Consider the following 21,971-nt stretch of genomic DNA (forward strand, 5'->3'; position numbering starts at 1 on the left):
AATACTCTTTTTTTGTCATAAAAGTTGTACATGGTCATTTAAAAAAAATTTTAATCAAAGAATACAGAAATGAATAAAGTAGATATAACCCACTTTACCAGGTTAAAGTACAACTAAAAGTGACATCTCTTTTATTTTCCCTTTAATTACTTAGGCTCCGTATGTTCTTACAAGCAGGAAGGCCGGTATCTCCTTCCTTAGGCTTCCTATCTTTCTCTTTATTTGGCCAAGAACTCCAGGCTTACTCAGGAAGAAATATCAGACCTGTTACTTCCAAAGGGGATACAATCACTAGTGTCACCAGGGAATAGCTGACCTCTCTTTCCGTTGATTTTCTCATTTTGCTGCCATTCAGGATTGCTGTGGAAGTGGTGGGTGGTCTGTCGCTCTTGCTGATCAACACTCTTGACAAAGTCACCAGGGTCCCTATATTTCTCCTCAGCAATGTGATATTCATCTTTTTTCCTAAGATTTGATATTTATTTATTTATTTGAGAGAGAGAGAGAGACGGGGGGGGGGGGCAAACAAAGAGGAAGGAAGAGGGAGAGAAAATCTGAAGCAGACTCCAAGCTGAGCACAGAGCCCAGGGCAGGGCTCAATCTCATGATCATGAGATCCTGTCTGAGCTGAAACCAAGAGTCAGACACTTAACCAACTGAGCCACCCCAGTTCCCCATGCACATTCATTTTATGCACAGGGCCAAACATGGCTATTCAAGCAGGGAGAAAAGGCTGAAACAGGAGCTATTCTATAGAGGAGTTCCCAATCTGGGGCCCCCAGACCCCCAATTTTTCATTATAACTGGTTTTCTTTAAAATCATATACATGTAATTTTGTGCTCTTAAAAATACTATTCTGAGAGTCTCCATAGATTTGACCAGACTATCTAAAGGGTCCATAGCATAAAAATGGTTAAGAACCCCTTGTTCTTAATGATTCTTGTGCTTAAAAAATAAAATGAAATAAAGCTCTGTATCTTCAGACATCCATCATGTATAACACACAAAAAGTAAAAATCCTGGGACACCTGGGTGGCTCAATGGTTGAGTATCTGCCTTTGGCTCAGGTTGTGACCCCAGGATCCTGGGATCAAGTCCCACATCGGGTTCCCCATGGGGTACCTGCTTCTCCCTCTGCTTGTGTCTCTGCCTCTCTCTCTTTGTCTCTCATGAATAAATAAATAAATCTTTAAAAAAAATTTAGAATTCTTCCTTGATCCCTCAAATGACAAATCCTATGGATTGTACCTCCTAAATATATCTTGAATCCATATACTTCCCTTCCTCTCCATGGCTACCACCAAAAGCCATCATTCATCCCCTCCCAGGAGTATTGCCATGGCCTCCCAGAAAATCCACTGTTCCCTACTACTGCTCATTCTTGCCCCTGAACTCCTGCTGTTTGAGCAGATATCTAAAGAAGATGAGTGAGCAAGTTAAGCAGATGGTGGGAAACCTGGGAGGGGGATTGTGTCTCAGCAGAAGGAATAGCGGGTGAAAGGACCCTGAAAAGGTGGTATGCATAGAGATTGGAGAAGCAGCGGGGAAGCTAGTATGAATGGACAGAAGAGGAGAGGTGAGCAATAAGAAGGTAGGGGAGGGTGGACGCATAATTTAGGACATTATAAGATACTGTATAAACTTTGACTTTTAAGGCAACCCCAGTGGCCCAGCAGTTTAGCGCCACTTTCAACCTGAGGTATGATCCTGGAGACCTGGGGTCGAGTCCCACATCAGGCTCCCTGCATGGAGCCTCCTTCTCCCTCTGCCTGTGTCTCTGCCCACCCCCCCACCCCATGTCTGTCATGAATAAATAAATAAAATCTTGAAAAAAAAAACTTTGACTTTTACACAGAATAAGATAAAAAACATTGGAAGTCTCTGAGCAAAAGAGTAATATGATTTGACTTCTGGTGTTTGTGTTGAGAATGGACTGCAAATGAGCAAGGGTGAAATCAAGGAGACAAGAAGTCTGGATAGCAATAATCCAGGCTGGAAACAGAAGTGGTAAGAATCTGCATCTATTTTGAAAGTAGAGGATAAACTGATGGATTAAATGTGGAGTGAGAGAGATAAAGTCAAGTATGATTCTTAGGTTTTGGGTCTGTGCAACTGGTAAAATGAGTTGCCATTTACTGAGATATGAATCACTATTAGCAATGATGTCCATTTTTCTAGATTTGGTTTTTCAATACACAGAGAAAAACATGTTTATTTATAAAAATAAGGTCATACTTGCTTTAAAAATTCCACTATTAAAGCAACACATCCCTCAGGTAGAAGTTCAAACAGGAAAGATGGGCAAACATTGAAAAGTAAAACTCCCAATCTCACATTTCCACTCACCAGAGGCAATCATTTTTAAGATTTTCTTTTGTATCATTTCAGAAAAATTTTTTGCATATATGAATGTGTGCGTTATTTTTTGCATAAGATCCTATTATTTGTAACTTATTTTTTATATTCATCTTGAATATCTCCTGATCATATCATATATACATCTACCTCCACTCCTTTTTAAAAAAAGATTTACTTTTTTATTTTAAAGGGGGGGGAGGAGCCGAGGGAGAGAAAGTCTTAAGCAGACTCAGGGTGGAGCCCTACTTTGTGCTCAGTCCCACGACCCGAAATCAGAAACCTGAGATCATGACCCAAGCAGAAACCAAGAATCAGACGCTCTACTAACTGCATCACTCAAGCACCCCTACCTCTTTACTCTTAAAGTGGTGTGATATACCACTGCACACATGTACAATTATCCCCCACACAGCGATATTATAGGTTAACTCTAGTGTTTTACAACTCAAAAAAAAAAAATGCCTCCACTATCTCAGCCAGGTGATCAAGGTTGACATCAACAGCGATAAATCATGTTGATAGTAACACACTTACTTAATAGGTTCAAAATGACACTTTATCTCTGTTGTCTTCCTCCAAAAACCCTTAACTCCATTCTAATCATTAAAAAAAATCAAACTCAAAAAAAAAAAAAAATCAAACTCCAAAGAAGGGTATTCTACGAAATACTTGACCAGGACTCCTCAAAAAGGTTGAGATAATAAAAAACAGAATATCTAAGAAACTCTCACAGCCAAGAAGAGTCTAAGGAGACATGACAAGTACATGCAATGGGGTATTCTGGTTAGAATCCTAGAACAAAAGAGGACATTAAGCAAAAATTAAAGGAAAAAAATCTATATAGGAAGATAGATATTAGCTGAACCTATTGTGGTAGTCACTTCACAGTATATGTAAATCAAACCGTCCTGCATGTAGTGTATTTTGTGTGATTTGTCCTGCATAACTGAGCACCCCCACCTGCATGTAGGCAGGCAAAGGTTAAGGAATGTTGTTTGTGAGACTGAGGCTGCTGCATAAGTGACCTCAGGAACTTGATTAGTTGGCATCAGCAGGCCTCCAGGTCAGAATTGGCCCTCTGGTCTGGAGGCCAGGAGCAGTAAATCTTGCCTTTCATTCCCTCAGGCTGGGGCTGCCCCCTCCCCCCAACCCTCAATGGAATCTGGGACAGGAGACAAGCACACCTGGTCCAGCTCCTTGAATATGTAAAGACACGATAACGTAGAAATGCAGCTCGCTCCAAACTGCACGTAGGCAAACAAACGCTTAACTTCAGATCCCCCTCATTTGCCCTATAAATACGGCCCTTATAGGGATGGTCTGGGGAGGGGAGAACGCTCCACCCAGACCTCTCAATCCCAACTCCAGCGTGGCTGTCTCCATGGGGCTTTCCCAGCTGATGAGGGCGGATGTTGTAAGTACCTGATTTGATGTAACTTTGCCTTATTCTCCTACACTGCTGACTATTGCCCTCATCTATGCGCAGATTTCTCTTCCTTCTTTCTACTAGATTTTTATAATATCGAAAAAGTGGTCTTTTTCCTCTTTGAAACTGAGAGTAGGGCTGCTGTGAACTTTTTCCTAAGGACAAGGCTGTGCACCTTAAACTTACATGGTAAAGTATGTCAGTTATTTTTCAGCAAAACTGGAAACAAACTAAGGAATCTGAATATATTATGGAGTTTTGTTACTAATAATGTATCAATATCAGTTCATTAATTCTTACAAATGTACCATATTCATCTAAAGTGTTTATCATAAGGGGAACCTGGGTGCAGTTGTTTTCCAGAACTCTGTACTATCTTCTCTACTTATCTGTGAATCTAAAACTATTCTAAAAAGTAAAATCTATTTTAAAATGTCTCAAAGAGCAGACACACATACATCTTTGTATATATTTAGAAAAGTCTGAGTTAGAGCAGTTTTGCTTTTAAATTTTTGATAGGTGTTGCCAAACTACCCTACCGATTTACTCTACCAAGAGCGAGGTGTAAGTGCAACTTGCTCTTAAGGAGTAGTAGCCATGTTTTCATAGGTCTATGTTGTTATTTTTCATGGCTGCATATTCTCTTCAGTGGATGTAGACCAATCCCTGTCATGAAATTTAGGCTGTTTTGAACTTTAATAATACACCGTTGTCCATCTGTACACATAATACTTAGGATTAACTGTAAGTGGAATTCCAGGCCTTACACAAAATTTCCATATATATTGCCTAACTAACCTTCAGCAAAGCTGTACCAGGTTTACATTGCTATCAACAAAGTCTGTTTCCTCACACTCTCACCAAAGTGACTTTTTCATCTTTGCCAAACTGGCAATGAAAAAGACATCACTCTAATTTGCAATCCTTTGTTTCAGAACTTGCATTTCTTCATTGAATTGGCTCTTCATGTCCTTTGCTCATTTATCTATCAAGTTGGTTACCTTTTTCATCATTTATTTGCAAAGGTCCTTTATTCATTAAGAGTAATTTTTTTTTCTGCCACATATGCTTAAGTATTTTTCTCAGTTTTTCATTTTAGCCATTTCTGATGTCTCGATGCACTCAAACTTATCAATCTTTTTCCTTATGATTTTGATACACACTAATGAAACTTCTCCCCATCAAAGATTATATTTTCTAATATTTTCTATTACTTCAATGTTTTCCCTTTTTCATAGAAACATTTCCTATTTCTGATAATTATTTTAATTATGAAGTGAATATATTACACATACATGTCTCAAATGGCTATTCAATTAACAGCAACATACACTGAATAGTCTGTATCATCTCCCACTGAATACTTATTGTCATATACTTAGCTTATACAGAATATTTATATGGTATACATGCATATAATTTATAGACTTCATTTTATTAATTCCTGGATCAGTACCACACTATTTAATAACTGTAATTTATAAAATAAAATATGTTTTGATGTTGTGTAGGGTAAGTCCCCCATCATTAATCTTGATCTTCAAAATATTCATGGTGATTTTAATTAATTTATTCTCCCAGAGAAATTTTAGTATGCATTTTTCATCCCTCTTTTCCATATCCCCCACACCAGACTTTAAGGTTTGGATGAGGATTGCATTGAATTTATTAGGGAGGACCATTATATTTAAGATACTGAATCTCATACAGGAATATATATTTCTCAAATTATTGAAACCATATTTTATATTCAATATATTTATGTCTTAGATATTTCTTGTTAAGTGTTTTCGTGGATATTTTATAGATTGTTATTGTGAAGTTTTTTGTTTTGTTTTTCTGTGCTTTCTTACCAACTACAGCTACAGGAAAGAAATGCATAAAAGAGATCAATCTGGTTGTGTGTGTGTGTGTGTGTGTGTGTGTGTGTGTGTGGTGTTATCCTACACCTTGTCAAGTTTTATGTTAATGTTATGCCAGCCTCGAGTGCTAGATGTGCTTACCACTGTTGGCCTGCTTGTAATCTCTGCTTAGTGCAAATGACCATGCTATATCCCTATTAAAAAAAAAATTATCTAATATCTGGATATCTGATCTTTCCATTGGTTTAATATGTCTTTAAATCAACTATCCTGGGATTCCTGGATACATATATATTTAGATTATATCATCTGCAAATAATGTTGCTTTTTTAATAGTAAGCTTTTTGTTTGTTTTTCTTATGGCACTGACTAGAACATTCAGAAGAATGTTAAAAAATAGCAAAAAAGATAGATGCCCCCAACTTCTAAACTTAACAGAAATAAGTCTAGTCTTGTATTTCACTCAAATACAATGTGTGTTGTTGATTCCTGGAACACAATTTTGATATCATTAAGGTAAGAGTCTTCTCCCAGTTTACAAAGAGTATACACACACACACACATACACACACACACACAAACTTTGTTTCATTAAATTTATTTTTTCATCTATGTGATGATTAATATTTTACCTTCAATTTGTTGATGTATAATAACTGATTTTTTTAATCTTTTTTTTTTTTGATTTTTTTTTTTTGATTTTTTTTTTTTTTTGATTTTTTTTTTTTTTGATTTTTTTTTTTTTTTTTTAATCTTAAAACATTTTTACTTTCGCTTGAGCATTCTCAGTTTTGCTCTAGGCTCCTGGCTGATTCAGTACCCTGCCCCCATCTAGTGTTGCCTATCTACTTAGACTAATGGGTAATACCTGACCAATGCACCTCAATTCCATAAGCTGACCAGGGTCTATTGCATTATATGACTGGCCTTTAAAAAGATAAGTTGTTTTTTTCTTTTAAGTAATCTTTACACCCAATAGGGGATTTGAATTCACAGCTCCCAGATCAAGGGTAGTGTGCTCCACTGACCAAGCCAGCCAAGTGTCCCTAAAAAGATGTTTTTAATTTTAATTATTGTATTTTTTCAGTTCTAGAAGTTCCATCTGCTTTGTGTGTGTATGTGCGCATGCATGCACACATATGCTTTATATTTCTCCACTAAAATTTTGGATCTTCTTTCCTTTTCTTCTTTTTTAGAGAGGGAGGGGCAAAAGGAGATGGAGAGAGAGAATCTTAAGCAGGCTCCATGCCTGGGTCAGAATCTGACATGATGCTCAATCCCACACTCCTTGAGATCATGACACAAGCTGAAATCAAGCCTTGGTTGCTTAACTGACTGAGCCACTCAAGCACCTCCTTTAATTTTCTTGAGCATACTAACATAGCTGAAGTCTGCTAATTCCAATATCTAGACCTTCCATAGACCCATTTGTATTTTGTGTTTCTTCCCTCCATTTTGAACATGCTATCTTGTATCCTAAAGGCCCTTGTTAATAACACCAGACAGTGTAGATGAAAAGTTGTAGGGAGGATTTATATTTACTTCTGGTTTGTGCCTGGAGACACTAGCAATTCCAGATTTCTTTCATTCTGATTGAGACTATTTAAAAGGTTGGCTTCAGTATTCCGGAGGGCCTGGCTATGTCTGGTTTACTCTAAGGGACAGCCCCTTCCAGATCACAGCCCTAAAACTGGAGGGCTTACCTAGGCCTCCTAGTTTGATGGGCCTTGAACACCATTTGCTTTCCTAACCTTAGGAGTCTCTCAGAAACTCTACTACATTTTTGTTCTTTGACTCCTCTTCTAGCATTGGCAGGTGTCACTAGGAAAAAGCAATCCCAAATAGGCTCACATTTCTCTGTATGCTTCCAACTTTTCCAAAAAAATAGGGAGAGAGTGAAAGAAGGAGGAAGAAGGACAAGAAGAGAGAGCACTTATTTTTTTCTTGAGGTGTTTCTAGTTCTCAGCAGGAAATTTATACCAAGGTTATACTGGGATTTTTTTTTAAGATTTCATTTATTCATGATAGACACACACAGAGAGAGAGGCAAAGACACAGACAGAGGGAGAAGCAGGCTCCACACAGGGAACCCAACACAGGACTTGATCCTGAGACTCCAGGACCAGCCCAGGGTTGAATGTGGCGCTAAACTTCTGAGCCACCAGGGCTGCCCCTATACTGGGATTATTATCTGGTTCATCATTACTGTTGACTCTCTATTTTAAATATGTTTTACACACATACTCACATTCTCTCTCATTTTCTCTCTCTTCCTTTCAAAGTATTTTTTTCTTCTAGTAGTTACTGTTGTTGCAAAATAAAGCATCAAGATAAAGCCATACTTGTTACCAGCACGACTCATTTTTGCCCTTCACTATAAGGATGAGGCTTTATACTCCATTTTTATTCTGATTGTGTTAACCTTTAAATGTTAGAATGAAAAAAATCCAGAGTTAATGTTTCTGTGTCTTTCTCCTAAAAAGATAAAAATTATAATGCTTTTACTTGCCCCTTCTTTACTACACTTCTCTCTACATTTGTACTGTGCCATTTCCCACATTTTCTTTCTAAAAATCTGGATCTAAGATTATAGGCTCTTATTTTCTTTACATTATTCTTCTTCTATTTCAAAAAAAAAAAACCTTTTTAAATGACTGCATTAAACTCTTCAACCACAACTCAATTACTTCGATTTAATTATAATTTTTACTAGTTTTATTGCTCATCACCATTTCTTATAGACTGTTTTTTTCTTTTTTTCTTGACACATATTTTTCTGACTTACATTAATTTGACTGAAATAACTTCCTCATGTACATTTTTCCTAAAGGTGATGTAAGTTTTTGCATAAAGTTGCCTTTTCTTTCCCCTTTATGTGAATGATGGTTTAGCTGGGTATAAAATTCTAGGGATACACTTCCCCTCATCATCTTATAAAAATATTGATTCACTGTTTTCCAGTACATGATGTTACAGATTAGAAATCCAATACCAATCAGATCCTCTTTACCTTGCATGGAACTCTCACCCAGATATTAACAGCTCCTGCCCTCTCCTCCTTCACATATTTATTCAAACTCAACCTGCTCAGTGAGGACTTCTCTTATCAGCTCTTTAAACTGCAATCTTCATACTTTCATCCCACTTCTTTATTTTCTTCTGTAACACTTTTCTTCTGTAACATACTATATAACTTATTAATTTCGTTTAGTCTCTGCTCATTCCACCAAAATATAAGCTTCAACAACAGGGTAGAGACTTTTCTTTCCTTTATTTTTTTATCCTTCCTGTGAGAACTGAAGCCTGGCTCTAAACAACAGCATCAGGAGGCTGGATTTTTTAGCTTTTGGGATGCCTCTGATTAATCGCCAATTTCTAAAACCTTCCAAGGGATATATAAACAGGGAAAATGTGAAGAAAATCAATTTCCAGATCCTTAGCTTTCAAAGATACTCTTTCCCAAAACTGATATGCCAGAGAATGTGCCTCTGTTCACATCAGCCCTTCTCTCACCTTTAAAATAAAGAGACACCTCTCATCCACCCCAAGCCTTACAGTGGAACATTTCTTTGAGGCTCAAATCCTCCAGGGGGATAAACAATGAGTAGATTGCTTTAATGATTAAATCAGGTCATAATAAATCCTTAGAGCTTCTTGTCTTTCCCAGTCTTGTATACATTTCTGTTAAGAGGAAAACATTGTGCTATACACAGAGTATTTTGGCCTAAGGATTCTGCTTTGTGGTAATAAGGTGATGGGAAAAACAAAAATTTTCATGTAAAGACTTTTCCTCTTCCATTTCCTATCAACAAAAGAGGAAAAATAAAAAAAGCATTATTCTGGAAGAGTTCCATGAAAGCAAAGCAAAAAAAAATCAGTGAGATATATTTAGTACTCAAAAAAATAAGACTTTTCATCATTTTTATATTAATTTAATTTTTATATTAATTTAATATACATTAAATTTTAATATATATTAATAATATATTATGATATGTATTATATATTATATTATATATTATAATGTAATATAAATAATAATATATTAAATTAAAATATTTTATATTTAATATTTAAATATAAATGATTCTTTTCAGATATTCTAATATTCTAGGACTTGTAGGTATTTATAAAGAAAAGCACCTTAAAAATACCAAAGCTGAATAGATTAGTATATTAGTTATCTATTGCTGCACAACAAGTTACCACAAATGTAGCAGCTAAAAACCACACATATTTATTATTTCACAGTTTCTATGGTTCTGGTCAGAGTTCAGCTGAGTGCTTGGAGTCTCATAAGGTTGCAATCAGAGTGTTAGTTGGGCTGAATTCTCATCTGAAGATCTGACTGGAGAATTATCCACTCCCAATCTCACTCAGGTAATTGGCAGAATTTATTTCCTGGAGTTGTAGGACTGAGGGCCTTGGCTTCTTGCTAACTCTACTTCCAGCAGTCTTTAACTTTCTGAGACCACAATCAGCTCCTAAAGGATACCTACAGTCCCTTGCCATATAAGCTTCCTCAGTATGGCCAATTACTTCATCAAGCCAGCAAGGAAAGGTTCTAAAGAGTTTCCCAGCAAGACAGAGTCCTACATAACATTACATAGTCACAGAATTACTTCCCATCATCATTAATTATTCTGTTGGTTAGAACTGAAGGGAAGGGATTATAGAAAGGTGTGAATTCCAGGTGGCAAGGATCATGGAGACTCACTTTAGACACTATCTACCACAGTAATGATTCTTCATGTAATTAAAATATTTTCTTGAATTACCAAGAATTTAAGGACTCAGTGGGTAAAAATTATCCATAAAACTTTATAGTGTTTTAGAATTGGTGCAATAATAGAGTTATAATCTATTTTTGTCAAATCATACAATGAAATATTTCTTTCAACTACAATCAGTCTTCATCTTATTTCATCTCAAAATGCTTAATATTTTTTTATAAATAATATAATTATTTAAAAAATAATTGTTAGCTGCTGGGCTGGTTATTTTTAACAGTATTGTTTATATTTCTTTTTCTTTAAATATATAGGAAGCTTGGCCATGCTGTTTAACAAAGTTAATGGAGTTAATTCTAATTTTATATATGACTCTTATTTAATTACCCCCAAAAGCTGAATACCAGCATCTCGGCGTGCTTTTTTTTGTTATATTCTCTCACAAATCAGTAATATTTAAGCTAAAAATTATACCATATCATTAGAAATTAAGTAATGAGAACTAGCATTTTGATTTATTACCTATTTATAACATGTTATAACATTGAATTAACCATGTTAGATCTATATCATTTAAACCTTTCCTGCTTTTAGTAATATGTCTTACAAAATATGTTCCATAATCTTTCCTCAGTGATTTCTGTGCTGTTTTTTTTAAATGTATAACACATATATTTAAGTTGAAAAATGAGGTCAGACTTCTTCTGATAGACAGTAAGTCTGATTGGAGCTGATTGGACTAACAAAAATGACAGGTTTGCCAATTAGACCCTTCTACTATCCAAATAAAATTTTCAGCTCCAAGATTTAGATGAAAATATGTTTAAATGATTTGATAAGATAACAGCATTTTATAAAACATATTGTAGGGGCATCCCTGGGTGGCTCAGCGGTTTGGCGCCTGCCTTTGGCCCAGGGCGCGATCCTGGACTCCCAGGATCGAGTCCGCGTCAGGCTCCCGGCATGGAGCCTGCTTCTCCCTCCTCCTGTGTCTCTGCCTCTCTCTCTCTCTCTCTCTCTCTCTATGTCTATCATAAATAAATAAGTTAAAAATAAATAAATAAAACATATTGTATTGGCACAAGTATAGAAAATAAATCACATTTAAATTTTTCCAGGGTACACTGGGTAACTCTGGGTACACTGAATTACCTAAGGTATCTCAAAGTCAAAGGGTAATAAGTCTAATTAATAATCACTTGTTACATCTTGGTAAAGCCTTTCTGTTATATTTCCAAGAAATTTGGGAAACCAGATGCCTCTGATGATTGGGCAACAAATCATTCTGCAAGGTGTGTGGATTCCAATTCATTTCTTTTGCCCACTTGAAAGATGATCTAATTAAGTTGTCAGGTAATAGATGAGTTAAAATAATTATTTACAATCATTATTTTTGGCACATAATTAGAAGGGGCTCAAAGGACCGGATGGAGTTGTTATTACCTAACTCCATTTTTGCTACCCATTTATGATAATGTAATAATATATATTATACAATAATGATTATATAATTATGTGTTATTTATATATTATAAAAGTATATAAATAATATATAATGTGACATAATATAACAAATAACAAATATTAAATTAAATCCATAATTATATGAATATAACAATATATAAATAAAATTTTGTAGCACAGATATCTGTAAAAATGAAGAAATAATAGAATTGATACAAAATTCTATCTCTTTCCAGCATTAAGTAATAATCATTCATAGGTTCATGAACCAATTATAGGGAAAAATCCAGTTATTTCATTGGGAACTGGATTTCCAATAAAAATTGTATGTTTTGCTTTTATTGATTATTTACCAAAATTTATTATCTTTATGTTGTTTTGATTATGTACTGATAATGGTTATAATAATTCAACCCAAAAGAAAAATGTATTAGCTCTCAGAACCTTATGGTTATTGTCAAGAAGACAATTTTAAATTATGGGGTTTATTTTATTTGTGTTTTTTGTGATTTTCTTGTAACGAAATAGGACAGAAAAAATAACAAAAGGTTTCCATGCTTAAAAATTTATTCAGGGTTAAATTCTGTGGAAGAATTAAAATGGAAATGTGAGTTCAAAGAAGAAAAAATAAATATGGGAAAATTCCAACCCTTTTAAAAGATATTGCTCATAAATATGCAAAGACATAGTAGTAGATATCAAATCCTTATAGTATTTAGATTCCTCTGGAAGCTTTAAAAAGAGTAATGAAACAGTTTTATTTTAAAATGTTAGCATGTTACAAAATGCCAAAAATTACAATTTTTTGCAATTATTTAAACTAATGGTGAAAAAATTTAGATGCTAACTAAATATGTGAGGGGATTCCCAGTTTTAATTGTGTGAGGGGATTCATAGTTTTTTAGGATTGATTTGCAAGTTTTTTAAGATACAAATTTGTAGAATACCACTTTCTACAGCCACCAAGGGCTGAGAACAGCTGTTGCTCCCAGACCCCAGACCCCAGAAGACCCCTCTGGCACAGGCACCTTGATATCATGCTTCTGGCATCCACATGGATTAAAAATCTATTGACCACCCCTTGTGTAATTGTCATGCCAACTACAAAAAGGAACAGGTCACCTGCAGCCACTTTCCTCTTTGCCAATCAAAGTGGAGTGTCTGCTTCTTCCTTGTTTAGTAACTCATGCTGCTCGACTGGCATTGACCGCACCTAGGTATTCTTGCAAGAGCCAGACATGGTCTAGATCGCAGAGAGCTGGTCTCCTGGGCAGGTGCCAAAACCTCAGACATGGCAGGGTCAAGATACGAATCCATTTACTAGAACCTGGGTGAAAGGCAAGGATTTTATTGCCGTGAATAGGAGAGAGATTTATTATTAGAACTAGAGATACAAGATCAAGGTGACTTGATATAAAATAGTCACGATAAGTGCCTGGAGCTTCTGAAATTCCACTTGGCTAAGAAAGTTCTGTTCTTAGAACTTTTCCCTAGCACCTGGGAAAGAAGAAAGCCTACAAACAGTAGTGAGAGATCCTCACTTACCTAAATGGTCCAAAGGTATTCAACCCAAGACCTCCTGACTCCAAAACCTACTGTAAATTGTGAATTGTGTCCCTCATAAAGATATGTTCAAGTCCTAACACTGGGTACTGTGAATGTTCTCTTACTTGGAGATAGAGTATTGCAGAGTTAATTAAGATATAAGGTAAGATGAGATCATAGTGGATTAGGATGGTACCTAATCAGCCACCGGTGTCCTTATGATACAGACACACATAGAGGAAAGCCAGCCTTTTAAAGACAGGCAGAAATTAGACTGATGCAGATAAAAGCAGGGAAACACCAAGGACTGGTGGCAACCGTCAGAAGCTAGGAAGAGGCGAGGAAGGGTTCTTTAGAGTCTTCAGAAGGCTCATGGCCCAACTAACCCCTTGGTTTCAGACTTTCAGACTCCAGAACGGTAAGAGAAGAAATTTGTCTTTAGGGTGCTCAGTTTGTGATAATTTGTTACAGTAGTCCCAGAAAAGTAATATACCTCCCTACTGAGAAGTTATAAGAAATGTCAGGAAATCTGCCACTCACCTAATATTTGGTTTTACCCACAATACTAGCCTCTTGAAATGGAATTCAGTTGAGCTAAACAAACATTTATTCACTGCATACTTACTACTTGTCACTGCACAATATGTGTTTGCATGTTTTTTACAGTGGTGAAAAAGACAAGACATAGCTCCTGACCCCAGGAAGTTTCCAGTCTAGAGAGAAAAAGGCTGGAGGTTAAATAAGAAATTATAAAAAAGAAAGGATGATTTCATGTTCTTTCAGTGTTATGCTTGGTCATTGTTTATCTGGCCTGCTCAAGATTTGTTTGATTCCCTAGAATAACCTACTTTGTTTGGCTTTCCTATTTGCTATTTGATTAGAGCTTGCAAAATTATAAGTTACATATTAATTTGTAGATTTCTGTTCAGTAGAAAAGAATAATACCAAAGGTTACAATTTATTTTTTTAAAGGTTACAATTTAATTGTCTGTAGTTCATTATCAATCTTTTTTCCGCCAATAACAGGTTTTTTTAAATTGAGATATAATTGATATATATATAATTGTGTAAGTTTGGGCAGCCGGGGTGGCTCAGCGGTTTAGCGCCGCCTTCAGCCCAGGGGCGATCCTGGAGACCCGGGATCGAGTCCCACATCAGGCTCCCTGCATGGAGCCTGCTTCTCCCTCTGCCTGAGTCTCTGTCTCTCTCTCCTCTCTGTTTCTCATGACTAAATATATAAAATCTTTAAAAAATATTTTTTAAAATTAAAAAAAACTGTGTAAGTTTAACAAAAACAAAAACAAAAAACAAAACGGGGCAGCCCGGGTGGCTCAGTGGTTTAGCGTCGCCTTCAGCCCAGGGTGTGATCCTGGAGACCTGGGATCGAGTCTCGCGTCAGGCTCCCTGCATGGAGCCTGCTTCATCCTCTGCCTGTGTCTCTGCCTTCTGTGTGTTCTGTGTGTGTGTGTGTGTGTGTGTGTGTGTGTGTGTGTTTCTCATGAATAAATAAAATCTTTAAAAAAAATAAGGTGTACAGTATACTCATGTGATATGTTTATATTGCAATGTGATTGCCATTGGAATGGTAACTAATGCCTCTGGTCACATCACATAATTATCACTTTTTCTAGTGATGAAAACACTAACATCTAGTATTAGTATCAAGTTTAACGTTTATAATACACTTTTGTCATGTGTGATCACTGTACTGTGTATTAGATCTCCAGGACTTATTTCTACTAGTTGCAAATATGTACCTTTAAGCAACATCTCTCCCATTCCCCCACCCCCTATCTCCTGATAGCCATTATTTCTCTGTTTGGTTTGGTTTTGGTTTTAGTTCTATTCTAGATTCTGCATATAAGAGATATTGTAAGGTATTTGTCTTTCTCTGCTTGATTCACTTTTTTGAAAAAATCTTTATGTGCTACAGAAACCCCTCTTCTTCAAATGCTCTTAGAAAACAACTTTGCCGTCTTCCCAGTTTTTCCGTTTGTCATTAATGAGTTGAATACATTTTTGACACATGTTGACTTTATTTTTGTAGGAAAGTCATGTTTTTCACTTTGAAAATTGTATTTTGACATAGAGCTATTGCAAAGCATAAATGATAAAGAAGATTAATATGGTTCCTGGAATGCGGTAGGTGTTGCAAGAGTATGACCTCTCCCTTAGCAACTGAGAAGAGCCTGAGCGTTTCAACAGAAGCAATCTCTTAGGACTCTCTTCCCTGCCAAGGGACAAAGCAGTTGTGTTATACACTAATTCTTTATTCTCTTCCTATCTCTTTATCCCTCTTGTTCCCATCCAGTAGTAGGGCAGACATCTTAACTGACCATTTTTAAAACTTCTTAAGTTCCTCTGGGTTAAGAAATTGAAACCTTCAATTGTATCACCCCTTCCCTCCACTCTAGAGCTCTAGCTTGCTTTTGGCCTCTTCCCCATGTCAGGAATTCACTCCTGGTCCAGCCGACCCATTCCAAGTGTTCTTATTTGTCTTCTGCAGTGACGTCTTGATTACAAAAAGTCTTTTATTTAGCTGCTTTTTTTTTTTTTAAGAGAGAGACCATATTCAAGGAAGAACGGGGGAGGGAGGCAGAGAAGAAGAGAAAGAATCTTAAGCAGGCTCTATGCCCAGCACCAAGCCCAACAGGGCTCAATCTCAAGACCTTGAAATCATGTCCTGAGCTGAAATCAAGAGTTGGATGCCTAATCAACCGAGCCACCCAGGCACCCCATATTTAGCATTCTTTTTCTTAATCTCTTAGATGTAACTTTGTTTAAAGTTACAGGGCGAAATTTATGCTACATCCAGAAGGTTGGTAAATTTGAGAACAAGTCTTAGAAATCTTTGCTGTAGTCCAAAAGCAGCAAAATCTAAGCAAGAATTCTGAGAGGAAAAAAAATTAAGTGAAGGGACCATGTTCAGTAAGTTACCCTTGACCTCAGTGGGACACCATCACTCCTGAACTTGTAAAGAAGCACTTACTCAGTAACGATTTTCTAAAAATGGTGCCATTTTTCAGAAGTTAATATGACCTGAAACAGCAATGAATTCAAGCATTGCAGGCTAGAATAAGAAGCACAGTGTACGGTTTCTGCACAGATTGAAGTGGCTAGAGAGAAAAGGGGAAAGAATCAAGCCACCTAAAAACCTGGAACCTGTGGAACATTTTACCTTTAAGAGCAAGAAACAAGCTAGGTGTTTGGGAGGAACCTGGTGGTTTGGGGTGAACGGATAAGAGTTAGGTACCACATGAAGCAGAGATAATTCATTTGTTTATCCACCATTTGCACAGCAGACAGATTTTATTTCTTTCAGAAATTTAGTAAAATGCATTTTTTCCAAAGGCCTTTTAAAGTAAAATTTATGATGCCATAGCTAATACTTTGTGACAGTAAATATTAGGTTTTTTTTTCTCTTCAGGTTATTATTCTCTCCTTGATATAATGATTTTTAAAATAGATTAATTCTATTCATAAGATACAGGATGAAGATAGGTACCTAAATGCCACGCATAAGAAAATTGGACCACGGTAATTGCTGCCACCCTGTGGAAGAATGATAGAAATTCAAGATACTGTTAACCTCCCTAAGCTTTTAGCATTGTCTCTGATTTAAAAATTCATGTGTCATTCATCCTTTCATTCAACATTTACACTGCACCACGCCACGGCTGGATGCTGGGGATATATAAGACAAGTAAGACATAGTCTGTGCCCCCAAGGTATGTGGAATACAGTTGTCCAGATACAATGTACTGTTAAAATATTGTCCCAGGAGAAAGCACTCTTCTTATGTATGGGTAGTGGAGAAGCCCAGAGACTTTCCCAAAGAGGTATAATCCACAGATTCATGGATAGCCAGGCTGACTCTATTCAATGTGACGTTCTGTTATGAAAATAATTTCCTAAGTAGGATTTTTCTGCTCATTCCTGCTGGTTCTTTCTCATTTGCAGAAAGGGAGAATGGGGGAAAATGGAAGGCTGACCAGCCTCAGAATCTTAGAGAATATGTGGAATATCTTTCCTTTGCCTCTCTAGAAACGTCCCCACCCATTTTCATCCTGCTCTATTCTACAGGCTGGAAGGCTGACTCATGTGGACTACCTCTATCCCTTCTCTTGCACGCCGACTTCTGGTTCCATATTGGTGGTGAGGAAGTATTGGCAGGAGATCTGCAAAAGGGATAAGAATTAGATCATGGTATTTATGCCTGGTTTCCCTCTCATCCGGGGAGGAATCACTCAATGAGAGATCTCAATTTCTCCCTCCCTTTCAGATCCAGAGGTGGTAACAGTGCCCAACAATTACTAGTCCCAGTGTGCCACACTAATTCTTGGGGTTTTCCTATATTCTGCCCACACCTTTGTAAATAATCCTTGCAAATCATCCTAATTTGAATATGCCATTGGTTTCCTGCTTCTTTGACTGACAGAGAAAAAATTAATAACCATATGATTGAATATATGAAGTTTATGTAAACAAATGATTGAATTCATTAATTGAATAAGTGAAGGCATGAGTAAATGAATGAATGAGTGCTAGAATGTGAATGAATGAGAACTGAATGCAGGCATTTGGAGTATATTAATATTTCACGCATGAATAAATACATAATGACTAAGCAAATGAATGATACCCATGTGAAAACATGAATGGAAGCATAAATGAAGAATGAATTCATAAAAGCACGAATTGAGATACTTTTTAAACAATCTGAATGCCTGACTTCACCATCTCCCCAGGCTCCCATCTACTAGAACATATGCAAAGAAAAGGAATGATAGAGCTTCTTTCTCCAACAGGGCTATTGTATGGAAACATAGCTTAGAGAGAGACACTTAGAGATTACATTAGAGGAAAAAAAAAAAAAGACTCAAAAGAGTAAGTTAACTTAAAAGGAACCGGGAAGACAGTAAATGTAGAGATTTCCTAAGAGAGGCAGAAAACAAAGATCGAATAGAGTAGAAGGAATATGTTCCCTTTCTTTAGAAGAAATCAACATTGACTCAGACTAAGAGACTAGGAGCCATGAGATAGGAACCCAGACAGTAAATATTGCCATGAGAATGAATTAAGCCATGGATGAGAGGGACTGGGAGGCATTTAATTACCACATTTGGATGCCAAGGTGGGATGGCCAATGAAATATTTTCCTTAAGATTCAGACATCATCCATTAAACTACTGGTTCATGTTGCAGAAATCTCTTTCCAAAGGATCATGGTCATTAGTGTAGGGTCACACATCTAACTCACTTGTTCTGAACATGACACCTTGGTCAAGATTCAGAGCTTAAACATTCAGGGGATGGAATTAAAAGCAATTTAAAAATCATAAAAACCAAATGGTAATTTGAGCTTGTGTTTCTCAACTTCCCTTTTCCCCAAGTTTAAATGTTTACTTAATAATTTAAAAAGAGATAATAGAACACATCCATATTTATAAGTGTAGTCCAAGAAGGATACAATTTTTATGCTAGAAATCTTAAGTAAATTCTGAAAAGTATAAAAGCTATCATTCAGGAAAATGGTCATGACTTTTGCTCTGGAAATCTCATTTCTAAGAATTTTCTTAAGAAAAGAATCACACAAATATAAAAAAAAAAGCAAGGACAAGAATGTCACTGCAGCACTGTTTATATATGTTTTAAAAAGCTTAAATGTCCATTATTAGGAGACTATAAAGCAATAGCTAATAATAGGTAGCACTTGGCAAGCATTGATCTAAGTATATGTTAACTCATTTAATCCTTACATGAATCTTATTAATAAATAAGTACCATTATTATGACCATTTCAGAGATAAGGAAATTGAGGCACAAAGAGTTCAATTTACTTTCACAAAGCTAGAAACTGTTGGAATGAACATTTGAAATCAGGCATTCTGATGTAGTATCAAAGCTCATAAAACCATGTTATACTGCTTTTATATAATCAAAATTCTCATGTAAAATTATCTTTATTGATAAAATGCATACAGAGCACTGATCTATAAAAGTAGGTTCTAGAAGAGCTCATGTAGCCAGATCCCCTGCATGTAAAATTATAAGCACAACCACAAAGAGATATCGGATGAATGGTCACCAAAATGGAAATTTTTTTTATAATTAGTATGTGTCATTCTAACAAAAATGATAAAGCTAATATCACAAAATTAAGCAACATCTTAGTTGGGTATTCATCTACCTCATACCTAGGAACACCATTCTTTTTCAGGCATTGCCAATGATATTGTAGGTTGAGGCCCCCTGACTGCCATTCTGGCCTTGTTGCAGCAACTACACCATTTTGTCTGTGGTGGTTAAGTGCTATCTATTAGCCCCTGCCATTATAGAATCCCAACATCCACACTGATATCAATAAGTTCCCTTTCAGGGTCACCTGGCTCGCTCAGTCAGCAGAGTGAGCAACTCTTGATCTGCAGTCTGCAGAAAGCAGTGATCACCAAGCTTTTTGCTTGAAAGTCAGTGGCCTCTCTCCAGTGCATTTATTATCTTAGTAAGGAGAATGTCTAGCCCTCCTGGGGAATACAGGTAGATTGCAAGTTCTTAGACCTTCTGTAGTAAATCCATTCTAATATTCCTACACCAAGAACCAACTCATTACCATGCCAAGGAAGTTCTGGAAACTCCGCTTCATTTACCATAGCCTTTTATCATGTTCAGGTTTGCATCATCACAGAAAACTCTTAGAACCAATTGCAGTGTCTCTACTGGACATTAAGTTTTGTGTCCCCATTGAGTTCTCCCATGCCAATCAGTCCTCTTTCTTTAGCATGTGGGATACTCTTTCCATTGTAATAACACCTTCAAGATCCAATCACATTTTTTTTCTCACCTCCTTCCAGATTATATTACTAAAATTCTCAATACCTTTGATGTAGAAACTATTTATTTCTACATTCAAATTTTACTTCTCAAGCTGGGTTTAGAGCTGACCCTAGTTATGAGCCCGAAGGTAATAAGGGGTATCAGAGAGAGAACTTGAAGAGAGTCAGTATCATCGTGTGAGGTACATGCCTCATGTAAGAGGCATACTCTTTGGGCAAAAGGGGACTTTTCTTCAGAGGAAAGAGCTCTCTCTAACAGCTTGAAAGGCTCAGGAAAATCTGAGGTTTAAGATTCCTAGATTTATGCACCAAAATATCCCTATCCCAAGTATCAGGGGCCCCTTCTATCCCTATTAGAGCCCCGTTGGCTACAGAAGGATGGAGATATCTGCCTCCTGATGACATGTGCAGGTAATTCATATATGATAAAATGTGAACAGTCAGGAAGCTTTATAAAAGATGCTCACTTTCACCAGTAGTTAGGAAAATAAAAAATATAACAACAATGAAATGTAAATTTTTCACCCTTAAAAATAGAAAAACCAGAAAGTATTGCTAAAATTCAGTATTGGTAAAAATGTTGGTAAGAGGCTGTCAAATTCAGCTGAAGGGCACATGAATCATTTGTATCATCGATCATGCCTTGTCGGTTATGATACATGATTTTTGGAGATACAACGTTTTTATTTTTTAATTTTTAATTTTTTAAAGATTTTATTTATTTATTCATGAGAGACACAAAGAGAGAAGCAGAGACATAGGCAGAGGGAAAATCAGGCTCCCTGTGAGAATCCTGATGCGGGACTCGATCCCAAGATCCTGAGATCATGCCCTGAGCTAAAGGCAGATGCTCAACCACTGAGGACCCAGGCATCCCACAAGATACAACATTTTTTTAAAAAAAGATTTTATTTATTTATTCATGAGAGACACAGAGAGAGAGAGAGAGGCAGAGACACAGGCAGAGGGAAAAGCAGCCTTCATGCAGGGAGCCCATGGGACTCGATCCTGGGACTCCAGGATCATGCCCTGAGCCAAAGGCAGGGGCCAAACCACCGAGCAACCCAGGGATTCCCAATACAACATTTTTAAAAGCCACTTTGGTAGTATCTGTCAAAATTTTATATGCCCATATGTTTTGATCCAATGATGTTACTTCTAGAGACATATTCTATGAAAGTATCAGCAAATATAAGATATGCATACATATCTACAAAATGATGCTTATTGCCACATTGTTCTAAGAACAAAATACCTAAGCACCCTGACAACCCATCAGCAAGAGAATGACTAAATAATTTATGGAATATCCATACTATGCAACCAACAGACAGAGTTAAATATACTGAAGAGGAAAGGTGATAATGAAATGTCAAATAATGAACAATATGTAGATCATAGTTCTATTTATGTAAAATCACTACTCATAAAGAAGTATACATACTGAGTCATAAACAGTACTTATCTCTGGGGAAACAAGTGGGATTGGAGAGAGTAGTGTTGAAGGAGGCTCTTTTCCTATACACATTTCTGTGTTGTTTGAATTTTTATTATGTGCATATATTATCATATAATTTTTAAAAATGTAACCTGTGCTCACTTTCCTTGCAAGATTGTATGATTGTACTGAGGAACCTAATTATATGTACCTGAATCTTGTACAGAAAATAGGGAATTCATTATATTGGCCAATACTAGCAATCTGCTATTGAATTTTAAATTCATTCCATCATTAATAACCCAATACTTATT

At 36.4% G+C, this 21,971-nt stretch overlaps 1 protein-coding gene across 1 annotated transcript in view; it reads left to right on the top strand.

Moving 5' to 3' along the window:
- The first annotated feature begins 3,601 nt into the window (after positions 1–3,601).
- Positions 3,602–21,971, top strand: part of KPNA4 (karyopherin subunit alpha 4) — a 189,256-nt gene continuing 170,886 nt past the window's right edge. The window contains exon 1 of the mRNA XM_041731501.1: positions 3,602–3,773. Coding sequence (XP_041587435.1) covers positions 3,675–3,773 — 99 coding nt within the window. The 5' untranslated portion in view covers positions 3,602–3,674. The remainder of the gene's footprint in view (positions 3,774–21,971) is intronic.

Source organism: Vulpes lagopus, chromosome 17 (genome assembly GCF_018345385.1).
Source record: "Vulpes lagopus strain Blue_001 chromosome 17, ASM1834538v1, whole genome shotgun sequence".
Classification (NCBI taxonomy): Eukaryota; Metazoa; Chordata; class Mammalia; order Carnivora; family Canidae; genus Vulpes; species Vulpes lagopus.